A 27,198-nucleotide genomic window follows, 5' to 3' on the forward strand; every position below is an offset into this window, starting at 1 on the left:
TTTTTTCTGTGGTGAGCCAAACTAAACAGTAAAAAAATGTGCAAATGTGTAAAAAGGAAAGAATTTATACACGGCCACCCCAATGTATAGTCTTTGAATAAACTATTCTAGAAATAAAAGAACATATTCCCCAAGGTCAAACACGCGCCCCCCTGACCGAGCACCACAGCCCCACTATTTAAGAACCCACATTTAATTTTAGAATCAGATCGGAATCAGAATCATCTTTATTGCCAAGTATGTAGAACACACAAGGAATTTGTTTCCGGTAGAACACGCTGCACTAGTATCGTCGTCAAAAAAACTGCTAAGTGGCACTATACAGTTCCATTTTGGCTACTGTTGAAAAATTTAGTGGCATATAATTGCCAAAATAGTTTTTAGTGTTGCTGTGCCGATGACCATTTTGTGTTTGGGAGCCTTTTACTGAGCGAGTCTGCTTGTTCTGTAGCCACAAAGGGACATAAGTCTTCTTGTGCTGGTCCCAAGCCCGGATAAATACAGAGGGTTGTGTCAGTAAGGGCATCCGACGTCAAAGCTTGGCCAAAACAAACATGCGGATCAAACCTCTCAAGATGGAGGACACTGATTTGCTGTGGCGACCCCGTCAAGGGAAAAGCTTGCCCAAAGGAAAAGAAGAAGATGTCACTATTTATTATTCCTCTTGTTCCCTTTTTTTGCAGACAGGAGAGCTACAGAATATCAAGGACAAATCTCCAGAGGATCTCTGGAAGGAAGACTTGGCAATTTTCATCGAACAATTAGATGTAAGTGGTTTTTGATGGATTCATCGATCGATTAATACCACCCACACAGACACCCCCCCCCCCCCCTCGTCCATTTACACTCATTGCGATCGACTTAGGACCAGTGCGCAGCTATTTACTCACAGGATAGGCTCCATTGCCCCCACAACTTTTGTGAGGGTAACCGGCTAAGATAATACGTCTATGTAAGCTCTCAGTCGTACAGGAGTGGTCCATCGATGAAAAGGTTTCTTCAGCCGTCATCTGTACATCTTTGAAGGTTTCGGACGTTTCGCTTCTTATCCAAGAGGCTTCGTTCGCTAATGTAACCGGGAAGTACTTGCTTCAGCTGCTGTCATTGCAACCTGACCCCTAAAAAGCAGACAAAATGGTATGGCAGGGTGTCTTAAAAAGATGTAATTCAACAGTCATAAGATGGTTGGCATGATGCAGAGGAGGAAGGTGGACATACTGTTTGTCCACGAGACCTGGTGGAAAGGGAGCAAGGCTAGAAGCATAGGGTCAAGGTTCAAGGTGTTCTACCTTGGTTTAGACAGACACCGAAATGGAGTTTTTGGGGAATAATCATAAATACTACATTTAATTTACAAGCGGCTTACAAAGCACCCAATGACACTTTACAATTAAAAGAACAATAAAACCATAAATAAAATGATAAAATATAAAAGCGCTGATTAAACTAAAGTGTCAATGCAATTTTAAACAGGTGGGTTTTGAGGTGGGATTTGAAGGTGGGAAGAGAGTCAATATTTCGGATGTTGGGTGGGAGTGAGTTCCAGAGTTCGGGAGCAGAGCGGCTGAAAGCTCTGCACCCCATCGTGATGAGACGGGCAGAGGGCACATAGAGGTGGGGGTAGGATGAGGATCCGAGGGACCGGGAGGGAACGGAGATTTGAAGGTCAAACAGACAGGGGAGGGCAAGGTTATGGATGACTTTAAATGGAAATAAAAGTATTTTGAATTGAATTCTTATTTTGACATTTTATTTATCTTGGGACCATAGTGCTGTTGGAGAGCTTTTCATCACATAACAAGCACAACCGAGTCTGTGCCGTTGTATCTCCGGTAAAAGTAAAACTGCATTCAAGCTAGCTTTCGGTGTATTGCCTTGCGCCAGAAACTTTGAATGTCTCAAAGATGAAGGACAGTAGCTAGGTGCTGCTACGACCTACCAGTATGTTAGGCGGTACAGGCGTACAAATTGGATACATTCCCATGGTACACCTGACAACGTTTTGGGGCATACAGTTTGAAAAACACCGCTTTATTCAATACATTCCCTGAAGATAACAGATTGCGTCAGACGTGACTGAAATTACATGGAAAGTAAATCTTTTTCTCGGATATGGAATTTTGATCTGACTGAAGAGAATGCGTGGCTTTTTCAAAACAAAGAGTTTCTCCAGAGAGTTTGGATGTGATTGATTTCTTGCTACGACGCCAAGCGGTTAAAACAAATACATATCCAACTCATTTGTTTGTTTGTTTGTTTTTTCTCCATCAGAATTTTGAGGCACTTGAACGAGAAGAGCAAAGTGTCGGTAAAGTCATCAAACTTGTGAAAGGTAAAGTTGGTAAACCCAAAGCAAAGAAGCTGAATCTCGAGGAGACTATGCCTTCGCCATTTGGCCGCAGGGTCGATCCTCCATCTCATCTGCAGAAATCGGATGCAATCAAGAAACTGAGCAGAAAAAGGAAGGTAACATCTTTCGTAATCATCATCTGCAATAACCGTGTATGTTTTACGTCAAATATTTTACATACCAAGTGTGTGAAGCTATTGTCTTTAATGTAAAAGATTTTCCACATGCCTTATTAAGAATATTCATGAAAATAGGCATGACAAGTAAAAACAATAAGTGATCTCAATAATGATGGCGTGAATATGGATTTAAAAATTAAAATGGAATAAATGAAATGATAATATTAGGTGTGCCAACCTTGAAATATGATCTCATTTGACATTGAGATCCAGATTTCGTCAAACTAGCAAGGCTTCAAATATTTTCCAAAAGACAATCTCAGTTGAGGTCTGTGTAAGCTCTCAGTCGTACAGGAGTGGTCCATCGGTGAGAAGGTTTCTTCAGCCGTCATCTGTACAAAAGTGAAGGTTTCGGACGTTTCGCCTCCTATCCAAGAGGCTTCGTCAGCGAACTCAAGTCTGACTGGTTGAGATAAATATGTGATAGATGGTACCCCCCGACCCGCGAGACAGAGAGAGAGAGAAAGAGACAGCGAGAGAGTGCGAGATCAATGTAGGTATGAAAGGCGATGTTTTGGTTTCAGGTTGACTCTGATCCGATTCTGAAGTTGGAGGGTGATGTTGAGCTTTTGGGGCAACATACCACAACATTTGAAAACCCTGTCATCAAACCACGCGGAAAGAAGGACAAAAAAGAACCAGGTTAGAATTTTCACCTTGGTACTTTGGTTGTTGCATCCAAAATTGGTTTAAATGGTTTGTAGGTATATAATTTGTTAATCTTGTTTCTGTTGATTTGTTTAGCTTGTAAAAGGGTTTTCACATAAAAAAAACTAATGAAATGATATGACATTTTCATTGCATTTGTCCTGCAGGAGTTCCCAGATTGAGAAAAACAGCAGGACCCAAAGGCAGTCCTGTAAAGAAGGTGAAAAAAAGAAATCCTTGGTCAGAAGATGATTCTAATTCAGACAGTGATCTCGAGAATAGTCAACCCGTCATCCCCAGAGAGTCCAAGTCTCAGAGGGCATCAGGTATGGTTGACCGTTAACATGGCCGTCTGGTATCGATCCTTTGCATTGTCAATAACATTGTTTCATCACATTTTGAAATTTGTATAGGAAGGATTGTGTGTATAGGATGGTTCCATTTTAAGTTCATGACCTGCATGTGATGATTACAGCTGCTGCTATTAAATGTTCTAGGTTCAAATATCAGTAAAGTCTCGTTATATCGATATTCTCGGGAGTGGGAAAAAATATCGATATAACCGGACTATCGATATATCCGATCCTGCGGCATGTAAATTTTCTCCTTGCGTTCATAGAAATAGTATCGTAATAAGCAGTACTATCGATATAACCGATATCCATATAACGAGACTTTACTGTATTTCAGTACAATCATTAGTTTATTACACTTAGTCATGTCCAGGGTGGACATTGGAACAAACAACCATTCACACATGGGCACTTCACATTACATGGATGTTTTGGGAAATCCATGCAAGCGCGAGAACACTACAAAGTGCTTTGCAGCCAACATAAAAAGCATGACACGAAGAGAAACAAAATTTTGATTTGGTTCCCAGACAGTGTGTAAGGCGAAATGTGTGTATCCCAAACATTGATTTCCCATAGGAAACCATTAAAATGAGAATAATCCGTTCCCAGGTCCCCATAAAACAATTTTCTACTTTCTAATTTTATAATAATAATAATAATAATAATACATTTCATTTTAAGCGCCTTTAAGCTCTCAAGGACACTTTACAGTCACAGACAAGCATAGGTACTATAATAAATAAAATACAATCACAAGTAGAATACAATAAATCATTTTCTTCAGCCGTCATCTGTACTTCTTTTAAGGTGTCGGACGTTTCGCTTCTTATCCAAGAGGCTTCCTCAGCAAACTAAAGTCTTACTGGTAGTTTAGGCCCTATATATATATATATATATATATATATATATATATATATATATATATATATATATATATATATATATATATATATATATATCCCTACCTTCCAGCCTTGGCGGTGCCGGACTCTGCTGTGATAGGTCCCTGCTCTCAGGTTGGGGGGAGCAGAGGACTACTCACTGTTGCTCCACTGATTGTTCCTATTGTTCTGACTAACGACTGGCCTGATTGCCCCACTTCCACCGGTATCACTTCATCAGTATTCCTAATCCTATTTTGCCTAAGCAGGCTATTGTACGAACGATCCAAATTGAACCTCACCCCACCATATCGGTTTAACTGTCCTATGAGAATCGCTTCTTTTACTCCCCTTTCAAACCATCTATGTTCTTTCGCTAAGATTTTAACCTCATTGTCGTCAAATGAGTGGTTGCTAGCTTTTAGGTGCATATGTACTGCCGATTGGCCCACTAGTATTGTCCGTGCGATGTTGATGAAGTCGGCCAGAGATATAAGAGTGGAACCAGTGTAGGGGCATGCCGGTGATCCCTTTGGAGGAAAGTCTGACAAGAAGGATGGGATGAGAAATGGTGTCAAAAGCTGCAGTAAGGTCAAGACGGACGAGGATGGAGAGTGAACCGGCGTCCGCTGCCAAAAGAAGATCGTTCGTGTCTTTTAAGAGCTGATTTTGTACTGTGGTGGGGGTGGAAACCAGATTGGAATGGTTCATGGATCATTCTGGGAGAGGTGAGAGTGTAGCTGGGAGTACACAACGTTTTCTAGGATTTTGGAAATGAAAGGAAGGTGAGAAATTGGGCGAAGATTCTTGAAGTCATTGGGATCAGATCCAGGCTTTTTAGGAATTGGTGTGACAGCCGCCGTTTTGAGGGGGACAGGGACGATTCCTGAGGATAGCGAGGAGTGAATAATGGCTGACATGAATGGAAGGAGAGATGGCAAGCAGGATTTGACCAGAACTTTTGGGAGGGGATCTAATTGACAGGAAGAATTCTTGGATTTACTTATGAGGTTTGAGATTGTAGACCAGGGGTCGGGAACCTTTTTGACTAAGAGAGCCATAAAAATAAAATATTTACAAATCTTTTTCAGTGACAGCCACACACGCACACACGCACAATTTCAACAAAATGTCAGAGTATATTATTTAAAATAACCTGTGATAATACTCGCCATTAATATGAATAGTTTTCCATTCCTCATGATTGGTAAAAAAAGAGCTGTGGCATGATCGGACTGAATGATGTTTGCAGATGACATTGTGAACTGTAGCGAGAACGGGGAACAGATGGCGGAGTAACTAGAGATGTGGAGATATGCCCCGGAAAGGAGAGGAATGAAGATCAGTCGGAAGCAAGATGGAATATATGTTTTTGAATGAGAGGGATCCAAGTGCAAGAGTGATGCTACAGGGAGAAGAGATAAAGAAGGTGGAGGATTTTAAGTACTTGGGGTAAACTCTCCAGAGCAATGGAGAGTGTGGAAAAGAGGTGAAGAAGCGTGTCCAGGCAGGCTGGAGCGGCTGGAGAAAAATGTCAGGTGTGATGTGTGATAGAAGGGTTTCAGCTAGGATGAAAGGAACAGTGTATAAAACAGTGGTCAGACCAGCCATGATGTTTGGACTGGAGACGGTGCCACTGAAGAAAAGACAGGAAGCAGAGCTGGAGGTAGCAGAGCTGAAGATATTAGAGGCTTTGGAGAGAAAGTCAGACTGAGATGGTTTGGACATGTCCAGAGGAGAGAGAGTGACTATATCAAGAGAAGGATGCTGAGCCTTGAACTGCCAGGCAGGAGACCGAGAGGAAGACCGAAGAGGAGCTTTATGGATGTGGTCAAAGAGGATACGAAGGTAGCTGGTGTGAGAGAAGAGGATGCACAAAACCGGGATAGATGGAGGACATTGATTCGCTGTGGCGACCCCTGAAGGGACAAGCCGAAAGGAAAAGAAGAAGATGATTGGTAAAAAAAATCCAGCTAAATGCTCGGAATGAAAGTCAACTTGCTGGGTCCATCGGCGAAGCTACTGCTAGCTAGCCTGCACACAACTCATTAGCTTGCACGCTTGCTTTCTGCTGCCTCTCACAGAAGATTATTGATGCTAACGTTAGCATGGGGCTTGTCAAAGTGCCACTGATATTCAAGTGTTTCATTCGTGGTTTTGTTTCATTGCAAATTAGAATCGCGACAGAACTTTTTCTCTCCACAAAGTTTTTTTACCCGTCAGGCTGATTTAAAAGGGGGCGGTTACCTGTTACGACATCATAGGCCAAAATTGTGCTTTCCGCCAACTGTATAGTAAGGCGTTTTTGGGCGAAAAAAACGACCATGTATAGTAAGGCGTTTTTAGCTGAAAAAAACGACCATGTATAGTAAGGCGTTTTTGGGCGAAAAAAACGACCATGTATAGTAAGGCGTTTTTAGCTGAAAAAAACGACCATGTATAGTAAGGCGTTTTTGGGCGAAAAAAACGACCATGTATAGTAAGGCGTTTTTAGCTGAAAAAAACGACCATGTATAGTAAGGCGTTTTTAGCTGAAAAAAACGACCATGTATAGTAAGGCGTTTTTGGGCGAAAAAAACGACCATGTATAGTAAGGCGTTTTTAGCTGAAAAAAACGACCATGTATAGTAAGGCGTTTTTAGCTGAAAAAAACGACCATGTATAGTAAGGCGTTTTTGGGCGAAAAAAACGACCATGTATAGTAAGGCGTTTTTAGCTGAAAAAAACGACCATGTATAGTAAGGCGTTTTTGGCCGAAAAAAACGACCATGTATAGTAAGGCGTTTTTGGGCGAAAAAAACGACCATGTATAGTAAGGCGTTTTTAGCTGAAAAAAAAAATGAACAGTGAAAAGCGAGAATATGTATTTAGTTTTATCAGTGAGCCAGATCTAATCATCAAAAGAGCCATATATGGCTCGCGAGCCATAGCTTCCCGACACCTGTTGTAGACTGTAGAGGAATGAGGGATTTCAAAAGAAGATAAGAGATGAGAGGGGGTAGGAAAGTTGGGGGATGGGGGGGTACAGAGGAGCCAAGATGCATGGATTTTGTTGACTTTTTCAGAAAAGAATAGAAGGAGAGAATTGCAGGTGTCAGAGGAATAAAAGTGAGGGGGAGTGAATGAGAGCCCGAGTATTTCCAGTATTTGAGTCAATGATTCCAGAGTTAGCTTGAGAGATACTGTTCTTGTAGAGGGAAAGTGAGTCTGTTTCTCCGTTAAAGTCTTTCAAGCTGGCGTGTTTTCAATTTCATGGAGCGGAGATGAGCGTTGAACCAGGGTGCAGAAGGATTGAACAAAACAGAGCGGGATTTGACAGGAGCGAGCGAGTTAAGAATGTCGTTGAGGCCCGAGTTGTAGCGGGAAACCAGATCATCAGGAGATAATGAGACAAACATTGAAGCAACGGAATCCGGCTTGATGCCTTTGATGAGGACGGCGTGTTTTGGTGGTGGAGAGGGTGATGGAAACGTTACATGTGACGAGGTCATGGTCTGTTATTGGGAGTTCAACAGCTGTGCAGTTGGAGAGAGTCAATCCAGAGAAGCATATCAGTAATATATGGAGTGGATGAAACATTCTAATGGCTTCCCCAAATTCATAACGGCCCTCAGAGAAAACTAGAACTACAATGTGGCCCACGTCCAAAAGAATTATTTTGACACCATTGCTCTTTGAACTCATCCACGGATACCCGACTTTGCAATGCTGAAATTAATTTGATACCATACCCTTACTTAAAGGACAAGCGACGTCACTTTTTTGACATCAGAAAAACGTTTTATAGCATCTAAAATACCCAAATCACACAGTATAATATTTTTAGTCAAATGCAAAACACCAATAAAAATTACTTAAAGTGTCTAAAAAGTAATCGTTGTACTAAGTTCATCCTGTCTACTTGATATTTAATTTAAAGCAGATTCTTTACTTACAGACAGTGTAGGTGTTCAAATAAATACCTGACATGTTTCGGCGACTACTTCCTACCTACACCTACACTGTCTGTAGGTGCAGAAGTGGACTGGAATGATGGGAGAGGCAATGGGGGAAGTGCATGAAGATGACACTAAAAGCATTTTTTCCCCCTTGGGAGGGGTGCCATCTTCTCTGGGGGAACCACGCCTTTTTTCCACGTTGCTGTTTTGTATTAACGACATTCACACGGGATAGTGGAACAACGTCGCCTCGGGCACAGAATTTGACTCAGTCAACTCAATATAATCAATGTTTTGGTAGACATCAAAGACGCGTCAAAGTCTGCAATTTATGTCGGGAGCAGATTAAAAGCAAGCAAAAAAAACAAAAAGTGACAAAAATGCAAATCGGACAACAAAACAAATAAATGAATACATGAATAAATAAACCTGTAAATAAATAAATAAATAAATAAAAAACAAAGAAATAAATAAACCCCCAAAAAATAAATTAATAAATCCATAAAAAAATACACAAATAAGAACAATGAGGGACTGAATGAAAACTGCTCGGCGGATTGCAATGTGTGCAGGAGTGGGAAAGACAAGCGGCATCTTAGCCAGAGTTTAATGCTGTTTTGAGAACAAACAATTGAGAACAAACAAAGGCGTTTTTAGCGGAAAAAAAACGACCATGTATTATCGTAAGGTGTTTTTAGCTGAAAAAAATGACCATGTATAGTAAGGCGTTTTTAGCTGAAAAAAAACGACCATGTATAGTAAGGCGTTTTTAGCTGAAAAAAACGACCATGTATATAGTAAGGCATTTTTAGCTGAAAAAAACGACCATGTATATACAGTAAGGCGTTTTTAGCCCAAAAAAAGCGACCATGTATAGTAAGGCGTTTTTAGCCGAAAAAAACGACCATGTATAGTAAGGTGTTTTTAGCTGAAAAAAACGACCATGTATAGTAAGGCGTTTTTAGCTGAAAAAAACGACCATGTATAGTAAGGCGTTTTAGGCCGATAAAAACGACCATGTATAGTAAGGCGTTTTTAGCTGAAAAAAACGACCATGTATAGTAAGGCGTTTTTAGCTGAAAAAAAACGACCATGTTCAGTAAGGCGTTTTTAGCTGAAAAAAACGACCATGTATAGTAAGGCGTTTTAGGCCGATAAAAACGACCATGTATAGTAAGGCATTTTTAGCTGAAAAAAACGACCATGTATAGTAAGGCGTTTTTAGCTGAAAAAAACGACCATGTTCAGTAAGGCGTTTTTAGCTGAAAAAAACGACCATGTATAGTAAGGCGTTTTAGGCCGATAAAAACGACCATGTATAGTAAGGCATTTTTAGCTGAAAAAAACGACCATGTATAGTAAGGCGTTTTTAGCTGAAAAAAACGACCATGTATAGTAAGGCGTTTTTAGCTGAAAAAAACGACCATGTATAGTAAGGCGTTTTTAGCTGAAAAAAACGACCATGTTCAGTAAGGCGTTTTTAGCTGAAAAAAACGACCATGTATAGTAAGGCGTTTTAGGCCGATAAAAACGACCATGTATAGTAAGGCATTTTTAGCTGAAAAAAACGACCATGTATAGTAAGGCGTTTTTAGCTGAAAAAAACGACCATGTATAGTAAGGCGTTTTTAGCTGAAAAAAACGACCATGTATAGTAAGGCGTTTTTAGCTGAAAAAAAAACGACCATGTATATAAAGGCGTTTTTAGCTGAAAAAAACGACCATGTATAGTAAGGCGTTTTAGGCCGATAAAAACGACCATGTATAGTAAGGCGTTTTTAGCTGAAAAAAACGACCATGTATAGTAAGGCGTTTTTAGCTGAAAAAAACGACCATGTATAGTAAGGCGTTTTTAGCTGAAAAAAACGACCATGTATAGTAAGGCGTTTTTAGCCGAAAAAAACGACCATGTATAGTAAGGCGTTTTAGGCGGAAAAAAACGACCATGTATAGTAAGGCGTTTTAGGCCGAAAAAAAACGACCATGTATAGTAAGGCGTTTTTAGCTGAAAAAAAACGACCATGTATAGTAAGGCATTTTTAGCTGAAAAAACGACCATGTATAGTAAGGCGTTTTAGGCCGATAAAAACAACCATGTATAGTAAGGCGTTTTTAGCCGAAAAAAACGACCATGTATAGTAAGGCGTTTTAGGCCGATAAAAGCGACCATGTATAGTAAGGCGTTTTTAGCTGAAAAAAAACCATAAAAACGGGACATGTTTAGTAAGGCGTTTTTAGCTGAAAAAAAAACGACCATGTATTATTTAGTAAGGACAATTTTTTTAGCTGAAAAAAAACGACCATGTATTAGTACAGTAATGGTTTGTTTTTAGCGGAAAAAAACGACCATGTATAGTAAGGCGTTTTTAGCTGAAAAAAAACGACCATGTATAGTAAGGCGTTTTTAGCTGAAAAAAACGACCATGTATAGTAAGGCGTTTTTAGCTGAAAAAAACGACCATGTTTAGTAAGGCGTTTTAGCCGATAAAAAACGAAACAACGCTAGTATGGCGTTGTTAGCTGAAAAAAACGACCATGTATAGTGCCTGGCGTTTTTAGCTGAAAAAAACGACCATGTTCAGTAAGGCGTTTTTAGCTGAAAAAAACGACGGTTTATAGTAAGGCGTGAAAGGCCGATAAAAACGACCATGTATAGTAAGGCGTTTTTAGCTGAAAAAAAACGACCATGTTCGAGTAAAGGCGTTTTTTAGCTGAAAAAAACGACCATGTTCAGTAAGGCGTTTTTAGCTGAAAAAAACGACCATGTATAGTAAGGCGTTTTTTGGGCCGATTAATAAAGGCGTGGCAACGACCATGTATAGTAAGGCGTTTTTAGCTGAAAAAAAACGACCATGTATAGTAAGGCGTTTTTAGCTGAAAAAAAACGACCATGTATAGTAAGGCGTTTTTAGCTGAAAAAAACGACCATGTATAGTAAGGCGTTTTTAGCGGAAAAAAACGACCATGTATAGTAAGGCATTTTTTAGCTGAAAAAAAAACGTACCCAACGACCATTTTAGGGAAAAAAAGTAAGGCGTTTTTTTAGCTGAAAAAAAATAATTAAATTACGACCATGTATAGTAAGGCGTTTTAGCTGAAAAAAAAACGACCATGTTTAGTAAGGCGTTTTTAGCTGAAAAAAAACGACCATGTTCAGTAAGGCGTTTTTAGCTGAAAAAAAAACGACAATGTATAGTAAGGCGTTTTTAGGCCGATAAAACGACCATGTATAGTAAGGCATTTTTTAGCTGAAAAAAACGACCATGTATAGTAAGGCGTTTTTAGCTGAAAAAAACGACGGGACTGTATGTAAAGGGTTTTTAGCTGAAAAAAACGACCATGTATAGTAAGGCGTTTTTAGCTGAAAAAACGACATGTAAAAGCAAAAAAGGGACCATGTATTAGTAAGGGTTTTTAGCTGAAAAAAACAACCATGTATAGTAAGGCGTTTTTAGCCGAAAAAAACGACCATGTATAGTAAGGCGTTTTAGGCCGATAAAAGCGACCATGTATAGTAAGGCGTTTTTAGCTGAAAAAAACGACCATGTATAGTAAGGCGTTTTTAGCTGAAAAAAACGACCATGTATATAGTAAGGCGTTTTTAGCTGAAAAAAACGACCATGTATAGTAAGGCGTTTTTAGCTGAAAAAAACGACCATGTATAGTAAGGCGTTTTAGCCGAAAAAAACGACCATGTATAGTAAGGCGTTTTTAGCTGAAAAAAAACGACCATGTATAGTAAGGCGTTTTTAGCTGAAAAAAACGACCATGTATAGTAAGGCGTTTTAGCCGAAAAAAACGACCATGTATAGTAAGGCGTTTTTAGCTGAAAAAAACGACCATGTATAGTAAGGCGTTTTTAGCTGAAAAAAACGACCATGTATAGTAAGGCGTTTTTAGCTGAAAAAAACGACCATGTATAGTAAGGCGTTTTAGGCCGAAAAAAACGACCATGTATAGTAAGGCATTTTTAGCTGAAAAAAACGACCATGTATAGTAAGGCGTTTTAGCTGAAAAAAACGACCATGTTAGTAAGGCGTTTTTAGCTGAAAAAAACGACCATGTATAGTAAGGCGTTTTTAGCCGAAAAAAACGACCATGTATAGTAAGGCATTTTTAGCTGAAAAAAACGACCATGTATAGTAAGGCGTTTTAGCTGAAAAAAACGACCATGTATAGTAAGGCGTTTTTAGCTGAAAAAAACGACCATGTATAGTAAGGCGTTTTTAGCTGAAAAAAACGACCATGTTAGTAAGGCGTTTTTAGCTGAAAAAAACGACCATGTATAGTAAGGCGTTTTAGCCGAAAAAAACGACCATGTATAGTAAGGCATTTTTTGCTGAAAAAAACGACCATGTATAGTAAGGCGTTTTTTAGCTGAAAAAAACCACCATGTATTATAGTAAGGCGTTTTTAGCTGAAAAAAACGACCATGTATAGTAAGGCGTTTTTAGCCGAAAAAAACGACCATGTATAGTAAGGCGTTTTAGGCGAAAAAAAACGACCATGTATAGTAAGGCGTTTTTAGCCGAAAAAATGTATAGTAAGGCGTTTTTAGCTGAAAAAAACGACCATGTATAGTAAGGCGTTTTTGGGCGAAAAAAACGACCATGTATAGTAAGGCGTTTTTAGCTGAAAAAAACGACCATGTATAGTAAGGCGTTTTTAGCTGAAAAAAACGACCATGTATAGTAAGGCGTTTTTGGGCGAAAAAAACGACCATGTATAGTAAGGCGTTTTTAGCTGAAAAAAACGACCATGTATAGTAAGGCGTTTTTAGCTGAAAAAAACGACCATGTATAGTAAGGCGTTTTTGGGCGAAAAAAACGACCATGTATAGTAAGGCGTTTTTAGCTGAAAAAAACGACCATGTATAGTAAGGCGTTTTTGGCCGAAAAAAACGACCATGTATAGTAAGGCGTTTTTGGGCGAAAAAAACGACCATGTATAGTAAGGCGTTTTTAACTGAAAAAAACGACCATGTATAGTAAGGCGTTTTTGGGCGAAAAAAACGACCATGTATAGTAAGGCGTTTTTAGCTGAAAAAAACGACCATGTATAGTAAGGCGTTTTTAGCTGAAAAAAACGACCATGTATAGTAAGGCGTTTTTGGGCGAAAAAAACGACCATGTATAGTAAGGCGTTTTTAGCTGAAAAAAACGACCATGTATAGTAAGGCGTTTTTGGGCGAAAAAAACGACCATGTATAGTAAGGCGTTTTTAGCTGAAAAAAACGACCATGTATAGTAAGGCGTTTTTGGGCGAAAAAAACGACCATGTATAGTAAGGCGTTTTTAGCTGAAAAAAACGACCATGTATAGTAAGGCGTTTTTAGCTGAAAAAAACGACCATGTATAGTAAGGCGTTTTTGGGCGAAAAAAACGACCATGTATAGTAAGGCGTTTTTAGCTGAAAAAAACGACCATGTATAGTAAGGCGTTTTTAGCTGAAAAAAACGACCATGTATAGTAAGGCGTTTTTGGGCGAAAAAAACGACCATGTATAGTAAGGCGTTTTTAGCTGAAAAAAACGACCATGTATAGTAAGGCGTTTTTGGCCGAAAAAAACGACCATGTATAGTAAGGCGTTTTTGGGCGAAAAAAACGACCATGTATAGTAAGGCGTTTTTAGCTGAAAAAAACGACCATGTATAGTAAGCCGTTTTTAGCTGAAAAAAACGACCATGTATAGTAAGACGTTTTTGGGCGAAAAAAACGACCATGTATAGTAAGGCGTTTTTAGCTGAAAAAAACGACCATGTATAGTAAGGCGTTTTTGGGCGAAAAAAACGACCATGTATAGTAAGGCGTTTTTACACAAAAAAGTAAGCAATTTTAGCTGAAAAATAAAACACCATTTATATCAAGGTTCTTTTCATCCTCTAAAGTTGGGATGTAACTCAATGGTTGAGCGTGTGCTTTTGCATGCATGAGGTCCTGGGTTCAATCCCCAGCATCTCCACCTCAGGTTTTTGCAAATTTCCCCATTGTGGGACAATTAAAGGCGTTCTTCTTCTTAATAAAAAAACAACCATGTAGGGCGATTTTGGGCGAAAAAAACGACCATGTATAGTAAGGCGTTTTTAGCTGAAAAAAACGACCATGTATAGTAAGGCGTTTTTGGGCGAAAAAAACGACCATGTATAGTAAGGCATTTTTAGCTGAAAAAAACGACCATGTATAGTAAGGCGTTTTTAGCTGAAAAAAACGACCATGTATAGTAAGCCGTTTTTGGGCGAAAAAAACGACCATGTATAGTAAGGCATTTTTAGCTGAAAAAAACGACCATGTATAGTAAGGCATTTTTTGCTGAAAAAAACGACCATGTATAGTAAGGCGTTTTTAGCTGAAAAAAACGACCATGTATAGTAAGGCGTTTTTGGGCGAAAAAAACGACCATGTATAGTAAGGCGTTTTTGGGCGAAAAAAACGACCATGTATAGTAAGGCATTTTTAGCTGAAAAAAACGACCATGTATAGTAAGGCGTTTTTAGCTGAAAAAAACGACCATGTATAGTAAGGCGTTTTTGGGCGAAAAAAACGACCATGTATAGTAAGGCGTTTTTAGCTGAAAAAAACGACCATGTATAGTAAGGCGTTTTTGGGCGAAAAAAACGACCATGTATAGTAAGGTGTTTTTAGCTGAAAAAAACGACCATGTATGGTAAGGCGTTTTTAGCCGAAAAAAAACGACCATGTATAGTAAGGCGCTTTTTGCTGAAAAAAACGACCATGTATAGTAAGGCGTTTTTACACAAAAAAGTAAGCAATTTTAGCTGAAAAATAAAACACCATTTATATCAAGGTTCTTTTCATCCTCTAAAGTTGGGATGTAACTCAATGGGTGAGCGTGTGCTTTGCATGCATGAGGTCCTGGGTTCAATCCCCAGCATCTCCACCTCAGGTTTTTGCAAATTTCCCCATTGTGGGACAATTAAAGGCGTTCTTCTTCTTAATAAAAAAACAACCATGTAGGGCGATTTTGGCGGAAAAAAACGACCATGTATAGTAAGGCGTTTTTAGCCCAAAAAAAGCGACCATGTATAGTAAGGCGTTTTTGGGCGAAAAAAACGACCATGTATAGTAAGGCATTTTTAGCTGAAAAAAACGACCATGTATAGTAAGGCGTTTTTAGCTGAAAAAAACGACCATGTATAGTAAGGCATTTTTAGCTGAAAAAAACTACCATGTATAGTAAGGCGTTTTTAGCTGAAAAAAACGATCATGTATAGTAAGGCGTTTTTAGCTCAAAAAAACGACTATGTATAAGGTGTTTTTAGCTGAAAAATATGACCATGTAGAGTAAGGTGTTTTTAGCTGAAAAAAACGACCATGTATAGTAAGGCGTTTTTAGCTGAAAAAAACGACCGTATAGTAAGGCGTTTTTAGCTGAAAAAAACCACCATGTATAGTAAGGCATTTTTAGCTGAAAAAAAACGACCATGTATAGTAAGGCGTTTTTAGCCCAAAAAAAGCGACCATGTATAGTAAGGCGTTTTTGGGCGAAAAAAACGACCATGTATAGTAAGGCATTTTTAGCTGAAAAAAACGACCATGTATAGTAAGGCGTTTTTAGCTGAAAAAAACGACCATGTATAGTAAGGCGTTTTTAGCTGAAAAAAAACGACCATGTATAGTAAGGCGTTTTTGGGCGAAAAAAACGACCATGTATAGTAAGGCATTTTTAGCTCAAAAAAACGACTATGTATAGTAAGGTGTTTTTAGCTGAAAAATATGACCATGTAGAGTAAGGTGTTTTTAGCTGAAAAAAACGACCATGTATAGTAAGGCGTTTTTAGCTGAAAAAAACGACCGTATAGTAAGGCGTTTTTAGCTGAAAAAAACCACCATGTATAGTAAGGCGTTTTTAGCTGAAAAAAAACGACCATGTATAGTAAGGCGTTTTTAGCTGAAAAAAACGACCATGTATAGTAAGGCGTTTTTAGCTGAAAAAAATGACCATGTATAGTAAGGCGTTTTTAGCCGAAAAAAAGCGACCATGTATAGTAAGGCGTTTTAGGCGGAAAAAAACGACCATGTATAGTAAGGCATTTTTAGCTGAAAAAAACGACCATGTATAGTAAGGCGTTTTTAGCTGAGAAAAACGACCATGTATAGTAAGGCGTTTTTGGGCGAAAAAAACGACCATGTATAGTAAGGCATTTTTAGCTGAAAAAAACGACCATGTATAGTAAGGCGTTTTTAGGCGAAAAAAAACTACCATGTATAGTAAGGCGTTTTTGGGCGAAAAAAACCACCATGTATAGTAAGGCGTTTTTAGCTGAAAAAAACGACAATATATCGTAAGGCGTTTTTAGCTGAAAAAAACGACCATGTATAGTAAGGCGTTTTTAGCTGAAAAAAACGACCATGTATAGTAAGCCGTTTTTAGCCGAAAAAAAACGACCATGTATAGTAAGGCGTTTTTAGCTGAAAAAAACGACTATATAGTAAGGCGTTTTTAGCTGAAAAAAACGACCATGGATAGTAAGGCGTTTTTAGCTGAAAAAAACGACCATGTATAGTAAGGCGTTTTTAGCTGAAAAAACGACCATGTGTAGTAAGGCGTTTTTAGCCGAAAAAAAAACGACCATGTATAGTAAGGCATTTTTAGCTGAAAAAAACGACCATGTATAGTAAGGCGTTTTTAGCTGAAAAAAAACGACCATGTATAGTAAGGCGTTTTTGGGCGAAAAAAACGACCATGTATAGTAAGGCATTTTTAGCTGAAAAAAACGACCATGTATAGTAAGGCGTTTTTAGCTGAAAAAAACGACCATGTATAGTAAGGCGTTTTTAGCCCAAAAAAAGCGACCATGTATAGTAAGGCGTTTTTGGGCGAAAAAAACGACCATGTATAGTAAGGCATTTTTAGCTGAAAAAAACGACCATGTATAGTAAGGCGTTTTTAGCTGAAAAAAACGACCATGTATAGTAAGGCATTTTTAGCTGAAAAAAAAACGACCATGTATAGTAAGGCGTTTTTGGGCGAAAAAAACGACCATGTATAGTAAGGCATTTTTAGCTCAAAAAAACGACTATGTATAGTAAGGTGTTTTTAGCTGAAAAATATGACCATGTAGAGTAAGGTGTTTTTAGCTGAAAAAAACGACCATGTATAGTAAGGCGTTTTTAGCTGAAAAAAACGACCGTATAGTAAGGCGTTTTTAGCTGAAAAAAACCACCATGTATAGTAAGGCATTTTTAGCTGAAAAAAAACGACCATGTATAGTAAGGCGTTTTTAGCCCAAAAAAAGCGACCATGTATAGTAAGGCGTTTTTGGGCGAAAAAAACGACCATGTATAGTAAGGCATTTTTAGCTGAAAAAAAACGACCATGTATAGTAAGGTGTTTTTAGCTGAAAAAAAACGACCATGTATAGTAAGGTGTTTTTAGCTGAAAAAAAACGACCATGTATAGTAAGGCGTTTTTGGCGAAAAAAACGACCATGTATAGTAAGGCATTTTTAGCTCAAAAAAACGACTATGTATAGTAAGGTGTTTTTAGCTGAAAAAAATGACCATGTAGAGTAAGGTGTTTTTAGCTGAAAAAAACGACCATGTATAGTAAGGCGTTTTTAGCTGAAAAAAACGACCATGTATAGTAAGGCGTTTTTAGCTGAAAAAAACCACCATGTATAGTAAGGCGTTTTTAGCTGAAAAAAAACGACCATGTATAGTAAGGCGTTTTTAGCTGAAAAAAACGACCATGTATATTAAGGCGTTTTTAGCTGAAAAAAACGACCATGTATAGTAAGGCGTTTTTAGCCGAAAAAAAGCGACCATGTATAGTAAGGCGTTTTTAGCGGAAAAAAACGACCATGTATAGTAAGGCATTTTTAGCTGAAAAAAACGACCATGTATAGTAAGGCGTTTTTAGCTGAAAAAAACGACCATGTATAGTAAGGCGTTTTTAGGCGAAAAAAACGACCATGTATAGTAAGGCATTTTTAGCTGAAAAAAACGACCATGTATAGTAAGGCGTTTTTAGGCGAAAAAAAACCACCATGTATAGTAAGGCGTTTTTAGCTGAAAAAAACCACCATGTATAGTAAGGCGTTTTTAGCTGAAAAAAACGACCATGTATAGTAAGGCGTTTTTAGCTGAAAAAAACGACCATGTATAGTAAGGCGTTTTTAGCTGAAAAAAACGACCATGTATAGTAAGGCGTTTTTAGCCGAAAAAAAACGACCATGTATAGTAAGGCGTTTTTAGCTGAAAAAAACGACCATGTATAGTAAGGCGTTTTTAGCTGAAAAAAACGACCATGTATAGTAAGGCGTTTTTAGCTGAAAAAAACGACCATGTATAGTAAGGCGTTTTTAGCTGAAAAAAACGACCATGTATAGTAAGGCGTTTTTAGCTGAAAAAAACGACCATGTATAGTAAGGCATTTTTAGCTGAAAAAAACGACCATGTATAGTAAGGCGTTTTTAGCTGAAAAAAACGACCATGTATAGTAAGGCGTTTTTAGGCGAAAAAAACGACCATGTATAGTAAGGCATTTTTAGCTGAAAAAAACGACCATGTATAGTAAGGCGTTTTTAGCTGAAAAAAACGACCATGTATAGTAAGGCGTTTTTAGCCCAAAAAAACGACCATGTATAGTAAGGCGTTTTTAGCTGAAAAAAACGACCATGTATAGTAAGGCGTTTTTAGCTGAAAAAAACGACCATGTATAGTAAGGCGTTTTTAGCTGAAAAAAACGACCATGTATAGTAAGGCATTTTTAGCTGAAAAAAAAACGACCATGTATAGTAAGGCGTTTTTAGCTGAAAAAAACGACCATGTATAGTAAGGCATTTTTAGCTCAAAAAAACGACCATGTATAGTAAGGTGTTTTTAGCTGAAAAAATGACCATGTAGAGTAAGGTGTTTTTAGCTGAAAAAAACGACCATGTATAGTAAGGCGTTTTTAGCTGAAAAAAACGACCGTATAGTAAGGCGTTTTTAGCTGAAAAAAACCACCATGTATAGTAAGGCATTTTTAGCTGAAAAAAAACGACCATGTATAGTAAGGCGTTTTTAGCCCAAAAAAAGCGACCATGTATAGTAAGGCGTTTTTGGGCGAAAAAAACGACCATGTATAGTAAGGCATTTTTAGCTGAAAAAAACGACCATGTATAGTAAGGCGTTTTTAGCTGAAAAAAACGACCATGTATAGTAAGGCGTTTTTAGCTGAAAAAAAACGACCATGTATAGTAAGGCGTTTTTAGCTGAAAAAAACGACCATGTATAGTAAGGCGTTTTTAGCTGAAAAAAACGACCATGTATAGTAAGGCGTTTTTAGCTGAAAAAAACGACCATGTATAGTAAGGCGTTTTTAGCTGAAAAAAACGACCATGTATAGTAAGGCGTTTTTAGCTGAAAAAAACGACCATGTATAGTAAGGCGTTTTTAGCTGAAAAAAACGACCATGTATAGTAAGGCGTTTTTAGCTGAAAAAAAACGACCATGTATAGTAAGGCGTTTTTAGCTGAAAAAAACGACCATGTATAGTAAGGCGTTTTTAGCTGAAAAAAACGACCATGTATAGTAAGGCGTTTTTAGCCGAAAAAAACGACCATGTATAGTAAGGCGTTTTAGGCCGAAAAAAACGACCATGTATAGTAAGGCATTTTTAGCTGAAAAAAACGACCATGTATAGTAAGGCGTTTTTAGCTGAAAAAAACGACCATGTATAGTAAGGCGTTTTTGGCCGAAAAAAACGACCATGTATAGTAAGGCATTTTTAGCTGAAAAAAACGACCATGTATAGTAAGGCGTTTTTAGCTGAAAAAAACGACCATGTATAGTAAGGCGTTTTTGGGCGAAAAAAACCGACCATGTATAGTAAGGCGTTTTTAGCTGAAAAAAACGACCATGTATAGTAAGGCGTTTTTAGCTGAAAAAAACGACCATGTATAGTAAGGCGTTTTTAGCTGAAAAAAACGACCATGTATAGTAAGGCGTTTTTAGCCGAAAAAAACGACCATGTATAGTAAGGCGTTTTTAGCTGAAAAAAACGACCATGTATAGTAAGGCGTTTTTAGCTGAAAAAAACGACCATGTATAGTAAGGCGTTTTTAGCTGAAAAAAACGACCATGTATAGTAAGGCGTTTTTAGCTGAAAAAACGACCATGTGTAGTAAGGCGTTTTTAGCCGAAAAAAAAACGACCATGTATAGTAAGGCATTTTTAGCTGAAAAAAACGACCATGTATAGTAAGGCGTTTTTAGCTGAAAAAAAACGACCATGTATAGTAAGGCGTTTTTGGGCGAAAAAAACGACCATGTATAGTAAGGCATTTTTAGCTGAAAAAAACGACCATGTATAGTAAGGCGTTTTTAGCTGAAAAAAACGACCATGTATAGTAAGGCGTTTTTGGGCGAAAAAAACGACCATGTATAGTAAGGCGTTTTTAGCTGAAAAAAACGACCATGTATAGTAAGGCGTTTTTAGCTGAAAAAAACGACCATGTATAGTAAGGCGTTTTTGGGCGAAAAAAACGACCATGTATAGTAAGGCATTTTTAGCTGAAAAAAACGACCATGTATAGTAAGGCGTTTTTAGCTGAAAAAAACGACCATGTATAGTAAGGCGTTTTTGGGCGAAAAAAACGACCATGTATAGTAAGGCATTTTTAGCTGAAAAAAACGACCATGTATAGTAAGGCGTTTTTAGCTGAAAAAAACGACCATGTATAGTAAGGTGTTTTTAGCTGAAAAAAACGACCATGTATAGTAAGGCGTTTTTAGCTGAAAAAAACGACCATGTATAGTAAGGCGTTTTTAGCTGAAAAAAACCACCATGTATAGTAAGGTGTTTTTAGCTGAAAAAAACGACCATGTATAGTAAGGCGTTTTTAGCTGAAAAAAACGACCATGTATAGTAAGGCGTTTTTAGCTGAAAAAAACGACCATGTATAGTAAGGCGTTTTTAGCTGAAAAAAACGACCATGTATAGTAAGGCGTTTTTAGCTGAAAAAACGACCATGTATAGTAAGGCGTTTTTAGCTGAAAAAAACGACCATGTATAGTAAGGCGTTTTTAGCTGAAAAAAACGACCATGTATAGTAAGCCGTTTTTGGGCGAAAAAAACGACCATGTATAGTAAGGTGTTTTTAGCTGAAAAAAACGACCATGTATAGTAAGGCGTTTTTAGCTGAAAAAAACGACCGTATAGTAAGGCGTTTTTAGCTGAAAAAAACCACCATGTATAGTAAGGTGTTTTTAGCTGAAAAAAACGACCATGTATAGTAAGGCGTTTTTAGCTGAAAAAAACGACCATGTATAGTAAGGCGTTTTTAGCTGAAAAAAACGACCATGTATAGTAAGGCGTTTTTAGCTGAAAAAAACGACCATGTATAGTAAGGCGTTTTAGGCGGAAAAAAAACGACCATGTATAGTAAGGCGTTTTTAGCTGAAAAAAACGACCATGTATAGTAAGGCGTTTTTAGCTGAAAAAAACGACCATGTATAGTAAGGCGTTTTTAGCGGAAAAAAAAACGACCATGTATAGTAAGGCGTTTTTAGCTGAAAAAAACGACCATGTATAGTAAGGCGTTTTTAGCTGAAAAAAACGACCATGTATAGTAAGGCGTTTTTAGCTGAAAAAAACGACCATGTATAGTAAGGCGTTTTTAGCCGAAAAAAACGACCATGTATAGTAAGGCGTTTTAGGCCGAAAAAAACCGACCATGTATAGTAAGGTGTTTTAGGCGGGAAAAAAACGACCATGTATAGTAAGGCATTTTTAGCTGAAAAAAACGACCGTATAGTAAGGCGTTTTTAGCTGAAAAAAACCACCATGTATAGTAAGGTGTTTTTAGCTGAAAAAAACGACCATGTATAGTAAGGCGTTTTTAGCTGAAAAAAACGACCATGTATAGTAAGCCGTTTTTGGGCGAAAAAAACGACCATGTATAGTAAGGCGTTTTTAGCTGAAAAATATGACCATGTAGAGTAAGGTGTTTTTAGCTGAAAAAAACGACCATGTATAGTAAGGCGTTTTTAGCTGAAAAAAACGACCGTATAGTAAGGCGTTTTTAGCTGAAAAAAACCACCATGTATAGTAAGGTGTTTTTAGCTGAAAAAAACGACCATGTATAGTAAGGCGTTTTTAGCTGAAAAAAACGACCATGTATAGTAAGGCGTTTTTAGCTGAAAAAAACGACCATGTATAGTAAGGCGTTTTTAGCTGAAAAAAACGACCATGTATAGTAAGGCGTTTTAGGCGGAAAAAAAACGACCATGTATAGTAAGGCGTTTTTAGCTGAAAAAAACGACCATGTATAGTAAGGCGTTTTTAGCTGAAAAAAACGACCATGTATAGTAAGGCGTTTTTAGCTGAAAAAAAACGACCATGTATAGTAAGGCGTTTTTAGCTGAAAAAAACGACCATGTATAGTAAGGCGTTTTTAGCTGAAAAAAACGACCATGTATAGTAAGGCGTTTTTAGCTGAAAAAAACGACCATGTATAGTAAGGCGTTTTTAGCCGAAAAAAACGACCATGTATAGTAAGGCGTTTTAGGCCGAAAAAAAACGACCATGTATAGTAAGGCGTTTTTAGCTGAAAAAAACGACAATATATCGTAAGGCGTTTTTAGCTGAAAAAAACGACCATGTATAGTAAGGCGTTTTTAGCTGAAAAAAACGACCATGTATAGTAAGCCGTTTTTATCCGAAAAAAAACGACCATGTATAGTCAGGCATTTTTAGCTGAAAAAAACGACCATGTATAGTAAGGCATTTTTAGCCGAAAAAAACCGACCATGTATAGTAAGCCGTTTTTAGCTGAAAAAAACGACCATGTATAGTAAGACGTTTTTGGGCGAAAAAAACGACCATGTATAGTAAGGCATTTTTAGCTGAAAAAAACGACCATGTATAGTCAGGCATTTTTAGCTGAAAAAAACGACCATGTATAGTAAGGCATTTTTAGCCGAAAAAAACCGACCATGTATAGTAAGGTGTTTTAGGCGGAAAAAAAACGACCATGTATAGTAAGGCATTTTTAGCTGAAAAAAACGACCATGTATAGTCAGGCATTTTTAGCTGAAAAAAACGACCATGTATAGTAAGGCATTTTTAGCTGAAAAAACGACCATGTATAGTAAGGCGTTTTTAGCCGAAAAAAAACGACCATGTATAGTAAGGCGTTTTAGGCGGAAAAAAAACGACCATGTATAGTAAGGCATTTTTAGCTGAAAAAAACGACCATGTATAGTAAGGCGTTTTTAGCTGAAAAAAACGACCATGTATAGTAAGGCGTTTTTAGCCGAAAAAAAACGACCATGTATAGTAAGGCGTTTTAGGCGGAAAAAAAACGACCATGTATAGTAAGGCATTTTTAGCTGAAAAAAACGACCATGTATAGTAAGGCGTTTTTAGCTGAAAAAAACGACCATGTATAGTAAGGCGTTTTTAGCTGAAAAAAACGACCATGTATAGTATGGCATTTTTTGCTGAAAAAAACGACCATGTATAGTAAGGCGTTTTTAGCCGAAAAAAACCGACCATGTATAGTAAGGCGTTTTAGGCTGAAAAAAAACGACCATGTATAGTAAGGCGTTTTTAGCCGAAAAAAAACGACCATGTATAGTAAGGCGTTTTTACCCGAAAAAAACGACCATGTATAGTAAGGCATTTTTAGCTGAAAAAAACGACCATGTATAGTAAGGCATTTTTAGCTGAAAAAAACGACCATGTATAGTAAGGCGTTTTTAGCTGAAAAAAACGACCATGTATAGTAAGGCATTTTTAGCTGAAAAAAACGACCATGTATAGTAAGGCGTTTTTATCTGAAAAAAACGACCATGTATAGTAAGGCATTTTTAGCTGAAAAAAACGACCATGTATAGTAAGGTGTTTTTAGCTGAAAAAAACGACCATGTATTATAGTAAGGCGTTTTTAGCCGAAAAAAACGACCATGTATAGTAAGGCGTTTTTAGCCGAAAAAAAAACGACCATGTATAGTGAGGCGTTTTTAGGCGAAAAAAACGACCATGTATAGTAAGGCGTTTTTTGGGCGAAAAAAACGACCATGTATAGTAAGGCGTTTTAGGACGAAAAAAACGACCATGTATAGTAAGGCGTTTTTAGCTGAAAAAAACGACCATGTATAGTAAGGCGTTTTAGGCCGAAAAAAACGACCATGTATAGTAAGGCGTTTTTTGGGCGAAAAAAACGACCATGTATAGTAAGGCGTTTTTAGCCGAAAAAAACGACCATGTATAGTAAGGCGTTTTTAGCCAAAAAAACCACCATGTATAGTAAGGCGTTTTTAGGCGAAAAAAACGACCATGTATAGTAAGGCGTTTTTGGGCGAAAAAAACAACCATGTATAGTAAGGCGTTTTTAGGCGAAAAAAACGACCATGTATAGTAAGGCGTTTTTGGGCGAAAAAAACGACCATGAATAGTAAGCCGTTTTTAGCTGGAAAAAACGACCATGTATAGTAAGGCGTTTTTAGCCGAAAAAAAAACGACCATGTATAGTAAGGCGTTTTTAGCTGAAAAAAACGACAATATATAGTAAGGCGTTTTTAGCCGAAAAAAACTACCATGTATAGTAAGGCGTTTTTAGCCGAAAAAAACTACCATGTATAGTAAGCCGTTTTTAGCCGGAAAAAAACGACCATGTATAGTAAGGCGTTTTTAGCTGAAAAAAACGACCATGTATAGTAAGGCGTTTTTAGCTGAAAAAAACGACCATGTATAGTAAGGCGTTTTTAGCTGAAAAAACGACCATGTATAGTAAGGCGTTTTTAGCCGAAAAAAAACGACCATGTATAGTAAGGCATTTTTAGCTGAAAAAAACGACTATGTATAGTAAGGCGTTTTTAGCTGAAAAAAACGACCATGTATAGTAAGGCGTTTTTAGCCGAAAAAAACGACCATGTATGGTAAGACGTTTTTAGCCGAAAAAAACAACCGTATAGTAAGGCGTTTTGAGCTGAAAAAAACGACCATGTATAGTAAGGCGTTTTTAGCTGGAAAAAACAGACCATGTATAGTAAGGCGTTTTTAGCCGAAAAAAACGACCATGTATAGTAAGGCATTTTTAGCTCAAAAAAACGACTATGTATAGTAAGGCGTTTTTAGCTGAAAAATATGACCATGTAGAGTAAGGTGTTTTTAGCTGAAAAAAACGACCATGTATGGTAAGGCGTTTTTAGCTGAAAAAAACGACCATGTATAGTAAGGCGTTTTTAGCCGGAAAAAAAAACAACCATTTATAGTAAGGCATTTTTAGCTAAAAAAAAAACGACCATGTATAGTAAGGCGTTTTTAGCCGAAAAAAAACGACCATGTATAGTAAGGCATTTTTAGCTGAAAAAAACGACCTTATTATACATGGTCGTTTATTTCGGCTAAAAATGCCTTACTATACATGGTCGTTTTTTTCAGCTAAAAACGCCCTACTATACATGGTTGTTTTTTTTTTTTTCGGCTAAAAACGCCTTACTATACATGGTCGTTTTTTTTCGGCTAAAAATGCCTTACTATACATGGTAGTTTTTTTCAGCTAAAAACGCCTTACTATACATGGTCGTTTTTTTCAGCTAAAAACGCCCTACTATACATGGTTGTTTTTTTTTTCGGCTAAAAACGCCTTACTATACATGGTCGTTTTTTTCGGCTAAAAATGCCTTACTATACATGGTCGTTTTTTTCAGCTAAAAACGCCCTACTATACATGGTTGTTGTTTTTTTCGGCTAAAAACGCCTTACTATACATGGTCGTTTTTTTCGGCTAAAAATGCCTTACTATACATGGTCGTTTTTTTCAGCTAAAAACGCCCTACTATACATGGTTGTTTTTTTTTCTGGCTAAAAACGCCTTACTATACATGGTCGTTTTTTTCGGCTAAAAATGCCTTACTATACATGGTCGTTTTTTTTCAGCTAAAAACGCCCTACTATACATGGTTGTTTTTTTTTTTCGGCTAAAAACGCCTTACTATACATGGTCGTTTTTTTCGTCCTAAAACGCCTTACTATACATGGTCGTTTTTTTCTGCTAAAAACGCCTTACTATACATGGTCTTTTTTTTTTCTTAAAAAAACGCCTTACTATACATGGTTGTTTTTTTCAGCTAAAAATGCCTTACTATACATGGTCTTTTTTTTCTTAAAAAAACGCCTTACTATACATGGTCGTTTTTTTCAGCTAAAAACGCCTTACTATACATGGTCGTTTTTTTAGGCTAAAAACGCCTTACTATACATGGTCGTTTTTTTTTCGGCTAAAAACGCCTTACTGTGCATGGTCGTTTTTTTTCAGCTAAAAACGCCTTACTATACATGGTTGTTTTTTTCGGCCTAAAACGCCTTACTATACATGGTGGTTTTTTTCAGCTAAAAATGCCTTACTATACATGGTCGTTTTTGTCGGCTAAAAACGCCTCACTATACATGGTTGTTTTTTTCGGCTAAAAGCGCCTTACTATATATGGTCGTTTTTTTCGGCTAAAAACGCCTTACTATACATGGTCGTTTTTTTCGGCTAAAAACGCCTTACTATACATGGTCGTTTTTTTCAGCTAAAAATGCCTTACTATACATGGTCGTTTTTTTCAGCTAAAAACGCCTTACTATACATGGTTGTTTTTTTTCAGCTAAAAACGCCTTACTACACATGGTGGTTTTTTTTCATCAAAAAACGTCTTACTATACGTGGTCTTTTTTTTCATCAAGAAATGCTTTACTATAGATGGTCTTTTTTTTCGTCAAAAAATGCCTTACTATACATGGTCTTTTTTTTCATCAAAAAATGCCTTACTATACATGGTCGTTTTTTTCGGCTAAAAACGCCTTACTATACATGGTCGTTTTTTTCGGCTAAAAACGCCTTACTATACAT

At 37.5% G+C, this 27,198-nt stretch overlaps 1 protein-coding gene across 1 annotated transcript in view; it reads left to right on the forward strand.

The window, feature by feature from the left end:
- Positions 1 to 27,198, forward strand: part of top2b (DNA topoisomerase II beta) — an 81,685-nt gene that overhangs the window by 44,902 nt on the left and 9,585 nt on the right. The window contains exons 27-30 of the mRNA XM_089022920.1: positions 684 to 767; positions 2,272 to 2,466; positions 3,054 to 3,171; positions 3,345 to 3,503. Of these exons, the coding sequence (XP_088879046.1) occupies positions 684 to 767; positions 2,272 to 2,466; positions 3,054 to 3,171; positions 3,345 to 3,503 (556 nt within the window). The remainder of the gene's footprint in view (positions 1 to 683; positions 768 to 2,271; positions 2,467 to 3,053; positions 3,172 to 3,344; positions 3,504 to 27,198) is intronic.

Source organism: Hippocampus bargibanti, linkage group LG20, assembly GCF_051943395.1.
Source record: "Hippocampus bargibanti isolate YZ-2025 linkage group LG20, ASM5194339v1, whole genome shotgun sequence".
NCBI classification, from domain to species: Eukaryota; Metazoa; Chordata; class Actinopteri; order Syngnathiformes; family Syngnathidae; genus Hippocampus; species Hippocampus bargibanti.